The following is a 20,473-nucleotide window of genomic DNA, read 5'->3' as shown; positions in this document are numbered from 1 at the left end:
AGTATGCCTCTTAACTAGCTTGTTGATTAATAGATGATTAGTTTCATAATCATGAACATTGGATGTTATTAATAACAAGGTTATATCATTATATGAATGATGTAATGGACACACCCAATTAAGCATAGCATAAGATCTCGTCATTAAGTTATTTGCTATAAGCTTTCGATACATAGTTACCTAGTCCTTATGACCATGAGATCATGTAAATCACTTATACCGGAAAGGTACTTTGATTACACCAAACGCCACTGCGTAAATGGGTGGTTATAAAGGTGGGATTAAGTATCCGGAAAGTATGAGTTGAGGCATATGGATCAACAGTGGGATTTGTCCATCCCGATGACGGATAGATATACTCTGGGCCCTCTCGGTGGAATGTCGTCTAATGTCTTGCAAGCATATGAATAAGTTCATAAGAGACCACATACCACAGTACGAGTAAAGAGTACTTGTCAGGAGACGAGGTTGAACAAGGTATAGAGTGATACCGAAGATCAAACCTCGGACAAGTAAAATATCGCATGACAAAGGGAATTGGTATCGTATGTGAATGGTTCATTCGATCACTAAAGTCATCGTTGAATATGTGGGAGCCATTATGGATCTCCAGATCCCGCTATTGGTTATTGGTCGGAGTGAGTACTCAACCATGTCCGCATAGTTCACGAACCGTAGGGTGACACACTTAAAGTTGGATGTTGAAATGGTAGAACTTGAATATGGAATGGAGTTCGAATATTTGTTCGGAGTCCCGGATGAGATCCCGAACATCACGAGGAGTTCTGGAATGGTCCGGAGAATAAGATTCATATATAGGAAGTCATATTCCAAGTTTGGAAATGATCCGGTGCATTTATGGCAGGTTCTAGAAAGTTCTAGAAAAGTCCGGAAGAAATCATCATGGAAAGTAGAGTCCCGGAGGGACTCCACCTTGCATGACCAGCCAACCCTAAAGGGGAGGAGTCCAAGGTGGACTCCTCTAGGGTGGCCGGCCAAACCCCCTCATGGAAGGGGGGGAATCCCACCCCAAGTGGGATTCCCACCTTGGGTAGGTTTCCCTACATATGGGAGGTTTCATTGTTGGGGTCTTATTCGAAGACTTGGATACCAACACTTGGGGATTTCCACCTATATAATGAGGAGGAGAGGGAGGGGGCTGCCCACTCTTGGCCGCACCACCTAGGGCTGCCCTTGGCCGGCGCCCTAGCCTCCCCCTCTCTCCCCAAACCCTAGCGGTCTCTCTCCTCCACCACATCCCGCACGCTTAAGCGAAGCTCCGCCGGATTTCTCCACCACCACCGACACCACGCCGTCGTGCTGTCGGATTCAAGAGGAGCTACTACTTCCGCTGCCCGCTGGAACGGGGAGGTGGACGTCGTCTTCATCAACAACCGAACGTGTGACCGAGTACGGAGGTGCTGCCCGTTCGTGGCGCCGGAAGCGATCGTGATCAAGATCTTCTACGCGCTTTTGCAAGCGGCAAGTGAACGTCTACCGCAGCAACAAGAGCCTCATCTTGTAGGCTTTGGAATCTCTTCAAGGGTGAGACTCGATACCCCCTCGTTGCTACCGTCTTCTAGATTGCATCTTGGCTTGGATTGCGTGTTCGCGGTAGGAAATTTTTTGTTTTCTATGCAACGTTATCCTACAGTGGTATCAGAGCCGTGTCTATGCATAGATGGTTGCACGAGTAGAACACAATGGTTTTGTGGGCGTTGATGCTCTTGTTATCTTTAGTTTGAGTACTTTGCATCTTTGTGGCATAGTGGGATGAAGCGGCCCGGACTAACTTTACATGACCGCGTTCATGAGACTTGTTCCTCGTTCAACATGCAACTTGTATTGCATAAGAGGCTTTGCGGGTGTCTGTCTCTCCTACTATAGTGAAGATTCAACTTACTCTTCTATTGACAACACTAGTATCACCGTTGTGGTTCATGTTCGTAGGTAGATTAGATCTCTCTCGAAAACCCTAAACCACGTAAAATATGCAAACCAAATTAGAGACGTCTAACTTGTTTTTGCAGGGTTTGGTGATGTGATATGGCCATGATATGATGATGAATATGTATGAGATGATCATTATTGTATTGTGGCAACCGGCAGGAGCCTTATGGTTGTCTTTAAATTTCATGTTGAGTAGTATTTCAAAGTAGTTGTAATAGTTGCTACATGAGGTGAACAACCATGAAGACGGCGCCATGGACCTTGATGCTACGCCGACGATGATGGAGATCATGCCCGAAGATGATGGAGATCATGTCCGTGCTTTGGAGATGAAGATCAAAGGCGCAAAGACAAAAAGGGGCCATATCATATCACATATGAATTGCATGTGATGTTAATCCTTTATGCATCTTATTTTGCTTAGATCGCGACGGTAGCATTATAAGATGATCCCTCACATTAATATCAAGATAATAAAGTGTTCTCCCCTCGTATGCACCGTTGCCAAGGTTCGTCGTTTCGAAGCATCTCGTGATGATCGGATGTGATAGACTCAACGTTCATATACAACGGGTGTAAGCCATGTTGCACACGCGGAATACTTGGGTTTGCTTGACGAGCCTAGCATGTACAGACATGGCCTCGGGACAACGGAAACCGAAAGGTTGAACACGAGTCATATGGATGATATGATCAACATGTTGATGTTCACCATTGAAGCTACATCATCTCATGTGATGATCGGTTTTGGTGTAGTGGATTTGGATCGTGTACCACTTAACAACTATGAGGGATGTTGTATTAAGTGGGAGTTCATTAGTAATTAGATTAAAACATGAACTAATTATCATAAACTTAGTCTGAGTAGTATTTTGAATTAATTTTGTAGTTTTGGCATCCGTTTACTACTATGCGCTAGTCTTGTAATTGAGATAGAAATACTGTTAAAATCTGACAAGAAACTTTACGGATTGGTACCGTATTGTTAAGAATCAAGAATTGAGTAAGTCCTATTGCAAACTTTTAGTAAACCTCACAATGTTGATTCAAAGAGCTATGGTTTCAATTAGTACCTAAAGTTATCTTGTCTCCATGAAACTTGAAATTCAAATCTGTTTGAAAAGTAAGGAGCTGAAAATTTAGTTTTCAGAAATAATCAAGGTATGAGATATATGTGATATCTAAGACCTTATTGCAAGATGATAGAATATAAATTTGGTGAGACTACATAAACTCATAAGTTTTATGGGAATGTATGAAGGTTGAAGACGCCAGGTGTCACAATCCTCCAAATATTGGGGCACTAACGATATTCGCATATCCATGAAGTTATCATCCTTAGTATGCACCGTTGCTAAGACTCGTCGTATCGAAGCATCACGTGATGATCGGGTGTGATAGATTCTACGTGTGCATACAACGGGTGCAAGCCAGATTTACACATGCAAATACTAAGGTTAAACTTTATGAGCCTAGCATGTACAGACATGGTCTCAGAAAGTTGTCATGAATTGATGGATAAAATTATGAGTGAAATTGTTCATCGTATTAAAAAGTTACTAATAGTGAAATCTAGAACACTTGTCATATGATGATCAACTTCAAAATAAGTACTTCAAGGTTATTGGTATTAGACCAACAAACCTAGAAGTTATTGATGTTGAAGTGTTTTTCTGAATAATGAGGAAAGCTAAAAGAGAAACTGCAAAAGATATTTTGGCAGAAAGAAAGAAAAGACTAGAAAGTCTAGCTCAGGTGTATATAAATGATATACATGTTATGGTTGTATTCCTAGTTAGGTCACACTATGAAATTCTTGGGTATTAGTACCATATTGGTTGGTATGAAGTGTCATACAAAACAACGCAATACAAGAATACAATGGCCTGAGTGACTGACAAGGAATATGATAGGAATGCACGTCTGGAACAAAATAAAGTGTTATTGTGTTCGCCGTTGGCATTCTATCTAGCCCTTAGAATTTATAATAAAGAACTTAATAATTGTTATTTTGCTCTGGTCAAATGAAAACAATGAGTTGTTCAAATTATGACATTACTCCATGTACGATGGATAAGTTATTATAAATCTTAATGGTGAAACACACATACATAAAACTGACGCTAAAATGCCATAAGGCAAATGATTTGAATTCCACTTATTTGTGGAACCGCCATTTAGGTCATGTTAGAAAGGAACGCATAAAGGAACTCCATGCAAATGGATTTTTGGAGTCATTTGATTTTTGAATCATTTGGCGCTTGCAAATTTTTTCTAAAGAGAATGATTAAAATACCGTTCATAGGCCAAAAGTTGAACGGGCAACTAACTTAGTGGAAAAATACATGATGATGTATGCGGTTCACTGGGCATAGTTGTGTGCGGGAGATTCTTCTACTTCATGAAAACTTTCAACAATAAATTGAGTTTATATGTGGATATATTCAATAAGGAAGAAGTTTGAAATATTTGAATGGATTCAAATAAATTTCAGCATGAAGTGGAAATCATCGTAATAGAAAAGTCAAATATCTATGATTGGATCATGGTGGAAATATTTGAATTACGAGTTTTAGCGAACATCAAAGAGAGTCATGAAATTGTTCAACAACTCACATTTCTTGAAGTATCATAATGATGATATAGTATCCGAGAGATGTATCCAAATCTTGTTGGATTAATGATGAGATAAAATATTATGACGCCGTTATATTTTTGTGTGGATTATGCTTTAGTGACTACCGCTTTTACACTGAATAGAGCATCATCATGATCCGTTGAAATGACACCATACGAGTTATGGCATGGGTATAAACCCTAATAGTCCTTTCTTTAAATTTTGGTCTAAGAGTATACAACCAAAATCGGATGAATGTCTTTGAGGGTTATCCCAGAGATTTAATTGGGAATTCTTCCCACGAGGCAAAGACAAAAGTGTTTGTCAATGTTTCTTATTTCCGAGAAATTTTTTCGAGTGAAGTATTTGAGTGGGAGGACAATATAATTTGATAAGGTTTATGAACCTGAGCATAATGATCAGAGTAGCGCAGCATCGGAATTGGTTTCGGAAGCGGCCACAACGATCATGGCTCCCATGACTACAAAGTGTTTTAGCCATGGAGATCGAAGTACATATTGAACCTTGTAGGTATGGTTTACTTTGTGATCAAATAAATGATTTGTGGACAAAGGATTGATTTTGAACAATGATAAACCAACTACAAACAAAGAAGTTATGATGGGCCCTGACTCCGTTAAAATGGCCATGCGCCATGAAATCCATAATAGATGAATATTTTTTGAAAGTAAATGGATCTATAGACTTGGATGAAATATCCTTGAAGAAGCTCGACTTGTCGAAAAATTGTTTACGACAAAGTTCAAAGAGTTGACTACGATAAGATTAGATCTTCCGTAGAAATGCTTATAGTCTATATGGATTATTCTAGTAGGATGGCAAAATACATTACTTATCAGAAGTATGTATTAAAGGTGTATACAAGATACAACCAAGAGTTTTGCTGGTCCATGGAATATTAGATAGGTATACAAACTTCAATTTGATGAAGTGAGTATCGCGGAGTTTGAATCTTCACCAGATGAAATAGTTAAAGAGTTTTTGATTTCATCAGAGACGATGAAGAGGCTTGCATTTGCAAGAAATTAAGTGGGAGCGCTAAGACATATTTATAATACTTTATGTAGGTGACATATAGTTGGTTATAAATAATGTAATTATATACTTGATTAAAAAGGTTTCATTGAGAAATTAACTTCAATGAAAAGATATGGACTGAAACAAATTTAGTGTCAAGATCTATGAAGATAGATTGAAACACAAAATAAGTTTAAGTCAAAGTACATAGAATGGATATTGAAATAGTTCAATATAGAAATATTAAGAAGATGTTCTTGTCATGTGAAGTTTTAACAAGACTTGAGTGTATCTGACACTCAATGAGTAAAAACACATGGGTGATTATAGATCACGAATAATATGTACACAATCAGATATCCTATGCTCTAAGAGTGTTATGAGCATGATTCATGTGATGATCACTGAAAAACAGTAAGAATATTCTTGAGTACTTAAGAAGAACCAAGTATATATATATATAGTTTTATATGGAGAAATGACAAAACAAATCGCTGTAAGGTGTTGCACCGATACTAATTTTGTCACATATGAAAATAAAATTTCAAATCTCAAATTAGACTAAGTGTTGTTTAAAAGGTAGCACAATGAGCTAGAAGTTGTCTATGCTAGATTTAGAAGAGTTCTAAATATTGTGACGGATTCTACAAAAGAAGGCAGAGTATGTCATTGTTTTGACAATGACAAAGGATGTTAAGTCAAGAAATTCTTTGAGAACTTGGTGTAGTTCCGATAGTGTCAGAACTTTGAAGCTATATTGTGTGTGACAATATTAGTGACATATTTCAGACCGCGGAATTAAGGTTCCACCAGAAGACCAAACATATTTAATGCCGACTCATTTGGAAATGAGTGATGCGTTGAGACGCAAATGAATTACAAAATACATACGTTTCTGAACGTGTCAGATCCGTTGACTAAAACCTCTCCCGTGAGCAAAACATGATAAAGCACCGGAAGGCCAAGGTGTTATATCTTTACAAATGTAAACTAGATTATTGACTCTAGTGCAAGTGGGAGACTGAAGGAGATATGCCCTAGAGGCAATAATAAAGTGGTTATTATTTATATCTTTATGTTTATGATAAATGTTTATATATCATGCTATAATTGTATTAACCGAAACATTAGTACATGTGTGATATGTAGACAACAAAGAAGTCCCTAGTATGCCTCTTAACTAGCTTGTTGATTAATAGATGATTAGTTTCATAATCATGAACATTGGATGTTATTAATAACAAGGTTATATCATTATATGAATGATGTAATGGACACACCCAATTAAGCATAGCATAAGATCTCGTCATTAAGTTATTTGCTATAAGCTTTCGATACATAGTTACCTAGTCCTTATGACCATGAGATCATGTAAATCACTTATACCGGAAAGGTACTTTGATTACACCAAACGCCACTGCGTAAATGGGTGGTTATAAAGGTGGGATTAAGTATCCGGAAAGTATGAGTTGAGGCATATGGATCAACAGTGGGATTTGTCCATCCCGATGACGGATAGATATACTCTAGGCCCTCTCGGTGGAATGTCGTCTAATGTCTTGCAAGCATATGAATAAGTTCATAAGAGACCACATACCACGGTACGAGTAAAGAGTACTTGTCAGGAGACGAGGTTGAACAAGGTATAGAGTGATACCGAAGATCAAACCTCGGACAAGTAAAATATCGCATGACAAAGGGAATTGGTATCGTATGTGAATGGTTCATTCGATCACTAAAGTCATCGTTGAATATGTGGGAGCCATTATGGATCTCCAGATCCCGCTATTGGTTATTGGTCGGAGTGAGTACTCAACCATGTCCGCATAGTTCACGAACCGTAGGGTGACACACTTAAAGTTGGATGTTGAAATGGTAGAACTTGAATATGGAATGGAGTTCGAATATTTGTTCGGAGTCCCGGATGAGATCCCGGACATCACGAGGAGTTCTGGAATGGTCCGGAGAATAAGATTCATATATAGGAAGTCATATTCCAAGTTTGGAAATGATCCGGTGCATTTATGGCAGGTTCTAGAAAGTTCTAGAAAAGTCCGGAAGAAATCATCATGGAAAGTAGAGTCCCGGAGGGACTCCACCTTGCATGACCAGCCAACCCTAAAGGGGAGGAGTCCAAGGTGGACTCCTCTAGGGTGGCCGGCCAAACCCCCTCATGGAAGGGGGGAATCCCACCCCAAGTGGGATTCCCACCTTGGGTAGGTTTCCCTACATATGGGAGGTTTCATTGTTGGGGTCTTATTCGAAGACTTGGATACCAACACTTGGGGATTTCCACCTATATAATGAGGAGGAGAGGGAGGGGGCTGCCCACTCTTGGCCGCACCACCTAGGGCTGCCCTTGGCCGGCGCCCTAGCCTCCCCCTCTCTCCCCAAACCCTAGCGGTCTCTCTCCTCCACCACATCCCGCACGCTTAAGCGAAGCTCCGCCGGATTTCTCCACCACCACCGACACCACGCCGTCGTGCTGTCGGATTCAAGAGGAGCTACTACTTCCGCTGCCCGCTGGAACGGGGAGGTGGACGTCGTCTTCATCAACAACCGAACGTGTGACCGAGTACGGAGGTGCTGCCCGTTCGTGGCGCCGGAAGCGATAGTGATCAAGATCTTCTACGCGCTTTTGCAAGCGGCAAGTGAACGTCTACCGCAGCAACAAGAGCCTCATCTTGTAGGCTTTGGAATCTCTTCAAGGGTGAGACTCGATACCCCCTCGTTGCTACCGTCTTCTAGATTGCATCTTGGCTTGGATTGCGTGTTCGCGGTAGGAAAATTTTTGTTTTCTATGCAACGTTATCCTACAAGAACTACCATAGAGCTTGTTGAAATTTGGTTTGCATGATTGGTCTCTCTAAAGTCTAGATATTTTCTGGTGAGGTGTTTGAACAACAAGGAAGACAGTGTAGAGTCTTATAATGCTTGCAATATGTTCTTATGTAAGTTTTGCTATACCGGTTCATACTTGTGTTTGCTTCAAACAACCTTGCTAGTCAAAGCCTTGTATTGAGAGGGATTACTTCTCGTGCATCCAAAATCCTTGAGCCAAAAACTATGCCATTTGTGTCCACCATACCTACCTACTACATGGTATTTCTCTGCCATTCCAAAGTAAATTGCTTGAGTGCTACCTTTAAAATTCCATTCTTTGTCTTTGCAATATATAGCTCATGGGAAAATAGCTTAAAAACTATTGTGGTAAAGAATATGTAGTTTATGTATCTTATTTCTTATAAGTTGCTTGTTGAGCGGTAACCATGTTTCTGGGGACGCCATCAACTGTTACACTTTGTTGAATATCATGTGAGTTGCTATGCATGTTCGTCTTGTCTGAAATAAGAGTGATTTATCATGATTAAATGGTTTGAGTATGCATATTGTTAGAGTAGAACTTTGGGCCGCCAACCAAAGCCATGTATCATGGTGGAAGTTTCAGTTTGGACATTAATTCTCAATCTCTTATGAGAATATTATCTGTTGTTGAATGCTTTTGCATTAAAGAGGAGTCCATTACCTGTTTTCTATGTTGTCCCGGTATGGATGTGCTTAGTTGAGATCTATCAAAAACGAGAAATCAAATACGATCTATCTCCTTGGACCTTTGTACAGGCGGCATAGAGGTACCCCTTTGTGACACTTGGTTGAAACATATGTTATGCAATGATAATCCATGTAAATCTAAGCTAATTAGGACAAGGTGCGAGCACTATTGGTATTCTATACATGAGGCTTGCAACTTATAGGATGTCTTATGCATAACACATATGAATTATTACTACCGTTGACAAAATTGTTTCTATGTTTTCAAAATAAAAGCTCTAGCACAAATATAGCAATCCATGCTTCCCTCTGCGAAGGGCCTATCTTTTACTTTATGTTGGGTCAGTTTACCTACTTCTTTCCATCTTAGAAGCAAACACTTGTGTCAAATGTGTGCATTGATTCCTACATACTTGCTTATTTGCACTCATCATATTACTTTGTGTTGATAATTATCTATGAGATATGCATGTTGAAAGTTGAAAGCAATTGTTGAAACTTAAATCTTCCTTTGTGTTGCTTCAATGCCTTTACTTTGAATTTATTGCTTTATGAGTTAACTCCTATGCAAGACTTTTTGATGCTTGTCTTGAAAGTACTATTCATGAAAAGTTTTGCTATATGTTATCTATCTGTTAGCAACTATAGATCGTTGCCTTGAGTCATTTCATTCATCTCATATGCTTTACAATAGTATGATCAAGATTATGTAAGTAGCATGTCACTACAGAAATTATTCTTGTTATCGTTTACCTACTCGAGGGCGAGTAGGAACTAAGCTTGGGGATGCTTGATACGTCTCCAACGTATCTATAATTTCTGATGTTCCATGCTAGTTTTATGACAATACCTACATGTTTTGCTCACACTTTATAATGATTTTATGCATTTTTCGGAACTAACCTATTAACAAGATGCCGAAGTGCCAGTTCCTGTTTTCTGTTGTTTTTGGTTCCAGAAAGGCTGTTCGGGCAATATTCTTGGAATTCGACGAAACAAAGGCCGAATATCTTATTTTCCCCGGAAGGTTCCAGAACACGAAGGAGAGTCGGAGGCGGGCAGCAGGGGGCCCACACCATATGGCGGCGCGGGTGGCCCCTGGCCGCGCTAGCCTATGGGGAGGGGGCCCCGTGGCCCCTCCGACTCCGCCTCTTCGCTTATAAGATCCCTCGTGACCTAAAAACTCGACACCAATTGACGAAACTCCAGAAAGACTCCAGGGACGCTGCCGCCATCGCGAAACTCCGTTTCGGGGGACAGAAGTCTCTGTTCTGGCACCCTGCCGGGACGGGAAATTGCCCCCAGAGCCATCTCCATCGACACCACCGCCATCTTCATCGTCGTTGCTGTCTCCCATGATGAGGAGGGAGTAGTCCTTCCCCGAGGCTAAGGGCTCTACCGGTAGCTATGTGGTTCATCTCTCTCTCCCATGGTGTGATCTTTATGTGATCATGAGCTTTGTATCACTATTAATCTATGTGCTACTCCAGTGATGTTATTAAAGTAGTCTATTCCTCCTCCATGATGTAATGTTGACAGTGTGTGCATCATGTAGTACTTGGTGTAGGTTATGATTGTAATCTCTTGTAGATTATGAAGTTAACTATTACTATGATAGTATTGATGCGATCTATTCCCCCTTTCATAGCTATTGTTGACAATGTGTATGCTATGTTAGTACTCGGTCTAAATTGCAACGGTCTATTATGCACTCTAGAGGTTACTTTAATATGAACTCCGAATGTTGTGGAGCTTGTTTACTCCGGCTTGAGGTGTGCTTTTATAGCCCTACACAATGAATGGTGTTTGTTATCCAACAAGAGAGTGTGAGAAAGTAGCACAAGTGAAGAGAAGTTATTTATTTATGTGATCATTGTTGAGAGTGTCCACTAGTGAAAGTATGATCCCTAGACCTTGTTTCCAAATATCGAATCACCGTTTATTTACTGTTCTACTGCATGTTTACTTGCTGCCATATATATTTCAGATTGTTATTACCACTCATAATCATCCATATTACTTGTATTTCATTATCTCTTCGCCGAACTAGTGCACCTATACATCTGACAAGTGTATTAGGTGTGTTGGGGACACAAGAGACTTCTTGTATCTTAATTGCAGGGTTGCTTGAGAGGGATATCTTTGACCTCTACCTCCCTGAGTTCGATAAACCTTGGGTGATTCACTTAAGGGAAACTTGCTGCTGTTCTACAAACCTCTGCTCTTGGAGGCCCAACACTGTCTACAAGAATAGAAGCGTGCGTAGACATCAGTCGCCTCCCCTCCGACGCAGCTCTTGCTGCGCGCGCCGCCTCTCCGTGCGTAGGGCGGTGGCCAGACGCCGCTGCTCCAGCAGCGGGTCGACGTCCACCCTCCCCTGCTGCGCCGCTTGGAGGGAGAGCTCGACGGCGCGACGAATCTGCGCCTCTTCGCGGGCACGGGCGTCGTCCTGGAGCTTCTTCTCCGACTCGAAGGACTCGACGAGCGCGCGTTGCTGATCGGCCGTCTCGTCCGGGTGCGGCCCGACGTCGTCGGACCACTCGAACTCGACGTCGTCGTCCTCCTCCACCTCGGTCTCCTCCTCCTTCGCCTGGACCTCCTCCTCCTCCTCCATTGGCGCCTCTCCTCATCCGTTGGGGCCTCCATCATCGCCGCCGCCAACGCGTCGGCCTCCGCCGCCAACTCGTCCGCCCGCCTCCTCTGGGCCCCCTCCGTTGCCGCCAGCGCCGCCTCCCACTGCTGACGCTCCTCCGCCGCCAGCTGCTGCTGGCGCTCGAGCGACTCCCACCGCCGGCGCTCGATCGCCACCCGCCGTTCACGGTACTGCGCGTCCCGCTCCTCGCGCTGGCGCCGGCGCTCATCATCCCACCGCCGGCTCATCTCCTCCGTCCGGCGCCGCCACGCCTCCTCTTCCGTGGAGGCGTCGAACGCCGCAATGGTGTCCGCCAGCGCCTCCTCTTGCCACGTTGTTGCCGTCGCGCTCTCGGCAGCTGCGGGGCCAGGGGCGTCGAACGCCGCTACATCCGCCGCATGCGCCGCCTCACGCCGCTGGCGGGCCTGTAGCTCGAGTGCCTCCTGCCGCTCCTGACGATGTGCACGGTAATTCTCCATCCCTCGCCGCCGCCGCTCTTCACAGGCGGCAATGTCGATGCCGAACTGCGAATCCGGTGGTGGAGGTGGTGCTGGAGAAGACGACGTTGGAGATTGCCAACTTGTGGTGGAGGAGACGGCGGTGGAGCGACGAGGACTGTGCTTGTGGTGGAGAAAGGGGTGCTGGCGGCTGTGGTGGATGCCATTGAGCCGGGAGGGCCTTTTATAGACGCCGGCGTCGGGAAGAAAGCGCGGGAAGAGGTGAGAAGAGGCGGGAAGAAAGCGCGGGAACGGGCGGTGGCGTGCGAACGCTGGCGACGCGTGGAGGCTCGGCAGCACCGACAAGACATCTCGCCTGCCCCTCCGTCGCCATTAAGGCAAAGATGCCGTCGTGTGTCACTGCGCGCGAATAACTTCCGCCGTGAGGTAGGCGACGGTTAGGTCCAAACTTGAATGAGTCGCTGACTCATCGGGCCCGCATCGCTTCGCCTCACTTTTCGTTGTGTCCGGCGTGTCCGGTGTGTCCCCTATGGAACGGGGACGGGCTCGGGACGTCGGACACCGTATCAAGGCGCGCCGGACAAAATTCGGCATTGGGGAACACGGCTAGAATGGTTTTTTTTCTCCGGCACACCCAAATAGCTTCGGGGAACGCGACTCGAGATGCTCTTACCTCACCTGGTGGCTGGTGCGTGTGCGTCCTGGTTGAACCAGACCTTGAGAGGCAGACCTTGAGAGGCATTCAGCAGGTTCAGCTTCGGACCGGCTCAACGAGCCAGTCCACACTTGCTAGGGTTTGATGCTCCACCGCCGCGCCGCCATCACCACGATGCCGCCGGCGGCGCAGACGCCACCGCTGGAGGACGAAAATCTCCTTCGGGAGATCCTCCTCCGCCTGCCTCCGCTTCCGTCCTCACTCCCCCGTGCCTCTCTCGTCTGCAAGCGTTGGCTTGGCAGCGTCTCCGACCCCGGATTCTTCCGCAATTTCCGCGAACATCACGGGAAGCCTCCCCTCCTCTGCTTCTTCTTCGTCAGCGGTCGTGGAGCCGACTTCGTTCCCTCGCTGGACCCGCCCGACCGCATCCCGGCCGTGCGCTTCTCATTGCCGCCGCAGAGCCACTCCGAGCAATGCTGGTTCTTCCGTGACTGCCGCCACGGCCTCTGCCTCTTCATCGACACGACGAGGCCCGAGGCCATTGTGTGTGATCCTATCACCAACCAGCAGCGCCGAATAGCTCTTCCGAGGGAGTTCATCGCTGACAAAAACTGGGCCTTCTTCCATGGCGGGGTGGTCTGCGTTGCCGGACATGGCCACGTGCACGGCGATTGCGGCTTGAGCCCCTTTAAATTGGTCTTGTTGTACAACAACACACGTGCATCAAGTGTATCTGCCTGCCTCTACGAATCAGAGTCTGGTGCATTGGGGAATATCGCATCAAAAACAATCCCAGGTGCGATTGCCTTCATAACACCCAGCATCCTTGTTGGGAATGCACTTTTTTGGTTGTCTCAACACGGTCGCATCCTTGAATTTGATATTGAAAATCAGAGCCTTGCTGTGACGGAGAAGCCAGAAAAACACCAAAATACCAAGTGGAACCACTGCCAGGTACTGCGGAAACAAGAAAACAGGCTTGGCCTCGTTGTGTTGACAGGCCCATACATTGAAATATGGGCTAGGGAGGTCAATTCCGATGGTTTTGCCCGAATGGTGCTGCAAAAAACCGTTGAGCTGCACAAGCTACTTCAGTTGGGATCGTCGACGCCATGGACTTATCGTCCACAACTGCAGGGGTTTGATGAGGAGACTGGTGCAATTTTCCTTTCTTGGGGTATTAGGCTGCGTTTGTTTGGACTTCCACTTCAGCTTTTGGGGCTTTTAGAGCCCAAAAGCTACAGCCCAAATAAACAGCAAGAAATTGAGAAGCGATTTTAGGAAGCGCTGTGGGAAAATAGACGTGAAACGCGAAAGCACCGCGTGGGCTGCTTCCCGAGCTTTCTCTGCTTCCCGAGCGAGAGAGACCAAACTGCCCGCCCCGTCCTCCTCCAGCCCGATAGCCCCCTTCTCCATTTCTCTTCTCCCCGTTCCCTGCTAGGGTTAGGGATTCTCGCCGCCCGCCGTCGCCGTCCCGCGCCGCCCGCCGTCCCGCGCCGCCCGGCGTCGCCGTTCCGCGCCTCCGCCCGCCGTCGCCGTTCCGCGCCGCCCGCCGTTGTCCTCCTCCAGCTCGGGCCGTCCCCGTCCGTCGAGGCGCTGCCGTCCTCCTCCAGGTCGGGCCGTCCCCTTCCTCCCCGTCCCGTCCTCGTCCCGGGAGCTCCTGCCCGTCCCGCATCGTCCTCACCCTCGCCGCGTTTCCGTCCTCCTCGAGCTCGGCCGTCGCCGTCTGCACGTTCCTCTACAGCGGCAAGGTGAGACAGTATATTCTGTTCCGTTCCTCACCCTGTGTCTCTTCTCTTTCTTTAATTGCTATGAGACTAATTGAAGTGCAAATGGCATATGGCGTGAGAATGTACTGCATAGTGACTAATTGAAGTGCTATGAGTTTGATTGTGCTATGATTTGTTATTTGGTTCTCTGTCATATTGTTTGCTGTGAGAAATTAAAGTGTAAATGATATTGCTGTGTGTGTCATATTCAGTGCACATTATAAGATATTTTTTAGTGCTGTAAGTTGATGCAATGTTTATGTATTTAGATGGATCAAGATAAGGCACCTAAGGCAATTTGGGATGCAATGTCCAAATTTGGGATACACTTCTATAGATGCGATATTGATGAGAACTACATGCCTCCGGGGCATGTTAGTTCCACATCCGGAGGCAATGTAGGCGACAATTTAGGAGGGGATCATGTTACCATGAACAACACTCGTGACAACATAGCTAATGCTTTGTTCGCAGCAAGTGGAGGTGTCTAGACATTAGAACTTGTGAAGAAGTGAAAAACTTGTTGCTCTTTTGGGTACATGTGAAGAAGTGAAAAACTTGTTGCTCTTTTGGGTTGATGAGACGTGTCTTGTAATATAAATGTCACAACACTCTCGTATTATCTTTAATATATGTAATGTTTTATATTTAATATGAACAAGTATCGTAAAACAGTCGGAAATAGTTGATCCGTGTCAAAACAGCATTTATACAACTTCTTCAGAATTCAGGGGCATTTCAGAGATTTCATCCTTCATCACAGCTGCAGCAGCTATTAACAGCACTCCTGCCAAACATCAAATCTCTGCTTCTCACAGCTGCTTCTCACAGCTGCTTTTCCACAGCTCAACAGCTACAGCTGCTTCTCAAAAGCTGCAGCCCAAACAAACAGACCCTTAGTGTCTTCATGGTCAACCTCGAGACATTGCGGGTCTGGAATATTTCTGCAATACAGCCCAATATCAACTATTTCTCCGGTGACTATTATCCCTACAGAAATTTTTATACCGCAGGTACTATCCTCTATTTGCCTCTTGTCCGTGTATTTGCTTCCCCAAACCTCTTTTAAGCTTGTAGATGTTTTAGCAAGAGTGGCAACACAAGAAGTGCCATATGACTAGATGTCAGAAATTATGTTCACCTAAGTTGAAGGTGTTTTTGGATTGAAATACCTTTAGAAGTTCAGCATCAGTTGCTGACTAAGTGGTGGTGGAAGCTTGACACAGAGAAGAGCTTATGGAAATACGTGTGGAATATGTTGCTTTATCAGGTTAAGTAGTCAGTGGGTTTACCGTTTTGGCTTGGCCTTTTTTATCTAAGCAGTTTTATTAGTACAAATTTGGTAGGTCTATTATGCTGTTAACGGAACCTGTTCTCTACATTGGATAAGTAACAAGCTCCGATTACTGCTTTGGTTTTGGGAACAGTCAGATGTATACTGTTCTCGTGCTTAAAGGTTGACTCGATATTTATGAATAAACTATGTTTTGTTTCTTGTGAATTATCTGGTGCTCTTACCTCTTTTTTTAATGACCTGTGTTAAGTTAAAACAATATATAACTATAACTATTGCTCTGGCAATCACTATATGCATAAAGTATGCTAAGGTGCTGTGCTTGGTGCCGATCCTCGAAGCAGGAGTTTCTTAATAAGTTGGAAACTGGCAATAACAGTACTGAAAATACAAGGTCGCACTACCTGAAGCTTGTCCTCACACTTAAATACTGAGTCAAAACTTGTTAATAACGTATTACCTCAGATAGTATGATCTTTTTTGTTTAAATTTTGATTTGCATATTGGATGTTTAAAGCTTGTTAATAACGTACTGCCTCTATCTTTGAATAAGACAATACCTGTTGGAGACTGTCCTAGGAGAGCCCAGAATATTCCAAGGAGTAATAGTATATTAGTGCTGTCCTAGGAGTGCCTGGAACATTCCAGTGAATGTTGTAGTCTAGGCTAATGTCCTACCAGATTCTAGAGTATTCCACTGTACTAGTTAACATGTACCTAGTTCAGTTATATATATATGAGGGTGTGGAGGACCTGAATGGGGTCTGCCCAACCAGAAACTATTTTCTCCCAAAGACTACATGGTATCAGAGCTGGAGGCAACGCTGGGTGGCTGCTGGTGGTGAATCAGCGCTCAGCGGCACAAGTGTATGAGCTGAAGCTGGGGCGTGTGCTGACTGGAAGCAGGAGGAGGAAGGAGAAGCCCAGATGCAGAAGTTCTGCAGGTGAAGTATCAGTTGGTGGAGCCCCCGGTAAAGAGAATCGTTAGGAGGAACAGCAGCCGAGCACTGTCCTGGAGCGGAGTGGAAGAGGAGAGAAGAGCTGATTGGAGCTAGTGTGTGTGCGGCTGTGGCTAGGAGAGGAAGCAGAGGGGCATTATCTGGAAGAGGAACCTGAGTGGTAGCTGCAGGTGGTTGCAGGGAATAGGTGTGCACCTGATTTGCATTTCTCTGAGGCGTTGTGATTGTTCAGATCATGGGGGAAAATCAAGGATTGGAGAAGACACTTGAGAGACTGGCCGAGCTTCTCACAGCCAAGGCAGGTGGTGTATTATCATCACATAGTACAGTTTCAGAGCAGACCCAGAAGATTGAACTGCCATCCAATGAGATCAAATTGGAAGGCGTAAAAAACTATTTGAGCTGGTCAAGAAGGGCTTTGCTCATCTTAAGGACTAAAGACTTGGAGAGCTATGTTGAGGGTGAAGCAGCCGAGCCAGGGGACAAGACATCTCCAAAATGGAAGGTGTGGAGTACTACTAATTCGCTGATTGTTGCGTGGCTGTTAAATTCCTTATCCCCAACAATTGCAGCATCTGTGGAGATCCTCTCTAGTGCAGCTGAAGTATGGAAGACCTTAAAGAAATTGTATTCAGGTGAAGGGAATGTAATGTTGATGGCTGAAACAGAGGAGAGACTGAGTGAACTGAGACAAGAGGACAAGTCTGTGATGGAGTATGTCGCTGAGTTGCAGCATTTGTGGGCTGATTTAGATCACTATGATCCTCTGGAGCTCCATCATGCAGATTGCATTGCTTCTACGAGAAAGTGGATTGAACGCAGGCGAGTGATGAAATTTCTGAAAGGCCTAAACTCTGAGTTCGAGGGAAGACGTGCTGCATTGTACCATCAGCCTTCACTTCCCACTCTAGAGGATGCCATAGCAGCGATCGCACAGGAAGAGGTCAGATTGAAGTTGACAAAGAGCAACACAACAACTCCATCTCGTCCAGCCTTCGTTGTAACCCAAAGCTTGGAGACTAGGGACTGCTTCAACTGTGGTGAGAATGGTCATTTGAGCCGAAATTGCACAGCCCCACGCAGGGGAATTCGGGGTAGAGGAAGAGGATATAATAGAGACGGATTAAGCAGAGGCAGAGGCCGAGGCCGAGGATACTCAAGTGGCCCTAGAGCAAATGTGGCATTCTCCGAAGAAGAATCCTCGGGCACATCTCATGAAGAGCTAAAGAAGGAAGCAAATGTGACTAATGATGGCGGTTATGGGGACTTCAGCTTCGACAAGTTCGCTCACCTTGCCTACACCGATGAAGGTAATTATGCCCATGCATCTACATCTTTGCATAAGTCTTGTTCAAATTGGATATTAGATTCTGGTGCATCAAAGCATGTTACGGGCACATTCAAAGAGTTCGATTCTTACACCCAATATCCACCCTCACATAAAGAAACTATTCAAACTGCCGATGGAACCTCTCAGCCCATCATAGGAGTTGGAACAGTTCAGTGCACTCCCGCAATTAAGTTATCTTCTGTCCTTCACGTTCCTGCCTTCCCCGTAAGCCTTATTTCATTGAGTGCCTTGGTTGATGATATAGATTGTCGTGTAATGCTTGACCGCAAGATGTGTTTAATTCAGGAAAGGCTGACTGGAGAGAGGCTTGGGACCGGAACCAGGCATAAGGGACTGTGGTATATGGACCGGGAGGTGACAAACAATGCAGTATGTACTGTACTAGAAGCAACTGCGGGAGAGAAGGAAGCCATGGTGATGCTTCAACATTGTAGAATGGGACATTTGTCTTTTGATAAAATGTATTAGGTTGTGCCTGATGTGATGTGTGGGGTGGATAAAAACAAGTTAGTGTGTGATGCTTGTGAGTTTGGGAAACACACTAGAACATCCTATGTGAGTAGGGGACTCCGGAGTATCTCGCCTTTTGTGCTTATTCATTCAGATGTCTGGACATGCCCTGTTATCTCTATCAGTGGAATGAAGTACTTCGTGACATTCATTGACTGTTATTCTCGCATGACATGGGTGTATCTTATGAAGCATAAAAATGAGGTATTTAGATGTTTCCAGGACTTTTATGCTTATGTGAAAAATCAGTTCCATACACAGGTGCAGGTAATTAGGACAGACAATGGGACTGAGTATGTGAATAAAGAGTTTGGTGCATTCTTGTCAGCAGAAGGTATATTGCACCAAACCTCCTGTCCAGATACGCCCCCTCAAAATGGAGTAGCAGAAAGGAAAAACCGTCATATTTTGGAGGTTGCTCGGTCGCTGATGTACACAATGAATGTGCCAAAATTCTTATGGAGTGAGGCGGTGATGACAGCCACATATCTCATCAACCGCATGCCATCAAGGGTGATTGGGATGAAGTCACCATGTGAAATGTTGCTAGGTGAGAACAAGTTTTTAGTTGCTCCTAAAGTATTTGGGTGCACGTGCTTTGTTAGAGATCATAGACCCTTGGTGGGGAAGTTGGACCCACGAGCGGTTAAGTGTATATTTGTAGGATACCCATCTGGACAAAAGGGCTACAAGTGTTGGAGTCCTATCGAGCGAAGGACATTTGTGAGCATGGATGTGACATTTAGGGAGTCTGAGCCGTTCTATGGAGAGAAGACCGATCTCAGCTCATTATTTGACATTGACTTTGACTCTCCTAACACAGGTGAGGCTAGTCGAGAGGGGGAGAGTGAGGTGTTGAGGACAAATGAAGATGAACCTTTGAGAGTTATGGTTGATTCAGTCCCATATCCTATGGGTGAGGAGAGATGGAGAAAGCCAAACGAGGAAGAGAACTTGAAAGTGTATACACGGAGAAAATCGCAGCATGAGCAGCAGCAACAACAGGTTCCCACGACAAGTGACACACAGGTGCAGGATGAGCAACATGTGCAACAACAGGCTCCCACGACAAGTGACACACAGGTGCAGGGGGAGCAACATGCTCCAACAGGTGTTGAAACTGATGAATTGTCTGATGACGCAGGTCCATCTATTACGAGGGATTCAATGGACTTGCCCATTGCCTTAAGAAAAGGAACCCGAGCTGCAGCTAGAAAACCTCCAAATTGGTACCAGGAGGAGCATGACATTGCTAATTATGTATCATATGCATCTCTATCTACGAACTATAGGGCCTTCATCGCATCATTGCAATATGTGGTGATCCCAAGAGACTGGAAAGTAGCAAAGCAAGACCCCAAGTGGCGTGAGGCCATGATAGAGGAGTTAAATGCTCTCGAAAGGAATAAAACTTGGGAACTTGTACATCTTCCAGCAGGAAAGAGAGCTGTTGGGTGTAAATGGACCTACACCGTGAAACAAAATCCAGAAGGGAAAATTGAAAGGTACAAGGCAAGACTAGTTGCGAGAGGATATAGTCAGACATATGAGATTGACTATGATGAGACTTTTGCGCCGGTGGCAAAGATGAACACGGTAAGGATCCTAATCTCATGTGCAACTAACTTCGGGTGGCCTTTGCATCAGTTGGATGTCAAGAATGCATTCTTGCATGGAGATTTAAAGGA

At 44.7% G+C, this 20,473-nt stretch overlaps 1 protein-coding gene across 3 annotated transcripts; it reads left to right on the top strand.

Annotated features, from left to right (window-relative positions):
• Positions 1–16,725: 16,725 nt before the first annotated feature.
• Positions 16,726–20,092, top strand: LOC139836005 (uncharacterized). 3 transcript variants are annotated; one of them, XR_011751604.1, is made up of 3 exons: positions 16,726–18,234; positions 18,561–19,790; positions 19,845–20,092. XR_011751604.1 is itself a non-coding variant. In XM_071826021.1 (2 exons), exons 1-2 carry the CDS (start codon positions 17,160–17,162, stop codon positions 18,602–18,604), a joined length of 1,119 nt encoding a protein of 372 aa, XP_071682122.1. In that variant the 5' UTR covers positions 16,726–17,159; the 3' UTR covers positions 18,605–19,821. The 3 variants fall into 3 exon arrangements, 2 of the variants coding, with proteins under 2 accessions (XP_071682122.1, XP_071682123.1); XM_071826021.1 differs by lacking the exon at positions 19,845–20,092 and having other exon boundaries at positions 18,561–19,821; XM_071826022.1 differs by lacking the exon at positions 19,845–20,092 and having other exon boundaries at positions 18,566–18,638.
• The last annotated feature ends 381 nt before the right edge of the window (positions 20,093–20,473 follow it).

Source organism: Lolium perenne, chromosome 2 (genome assembly GCF_019359855.2).
Source record: "Lolium perenne isolate Kyuss_39 chromosome 2, Kyuss_2.0, whole genome shotgun sequence".
Classification (NCBI taxonomy): domain Eukaryota; kingdom Viridiplantae; phylum Streptophyta; class Magnoliopsida; order Poales; family Poaceae; genus Lolium; species Lolium perenne.
Note: the sequence above shows the minus strand (reverse complement) of the source record. Positions and strands in the feature narration are given on the sequence as shown.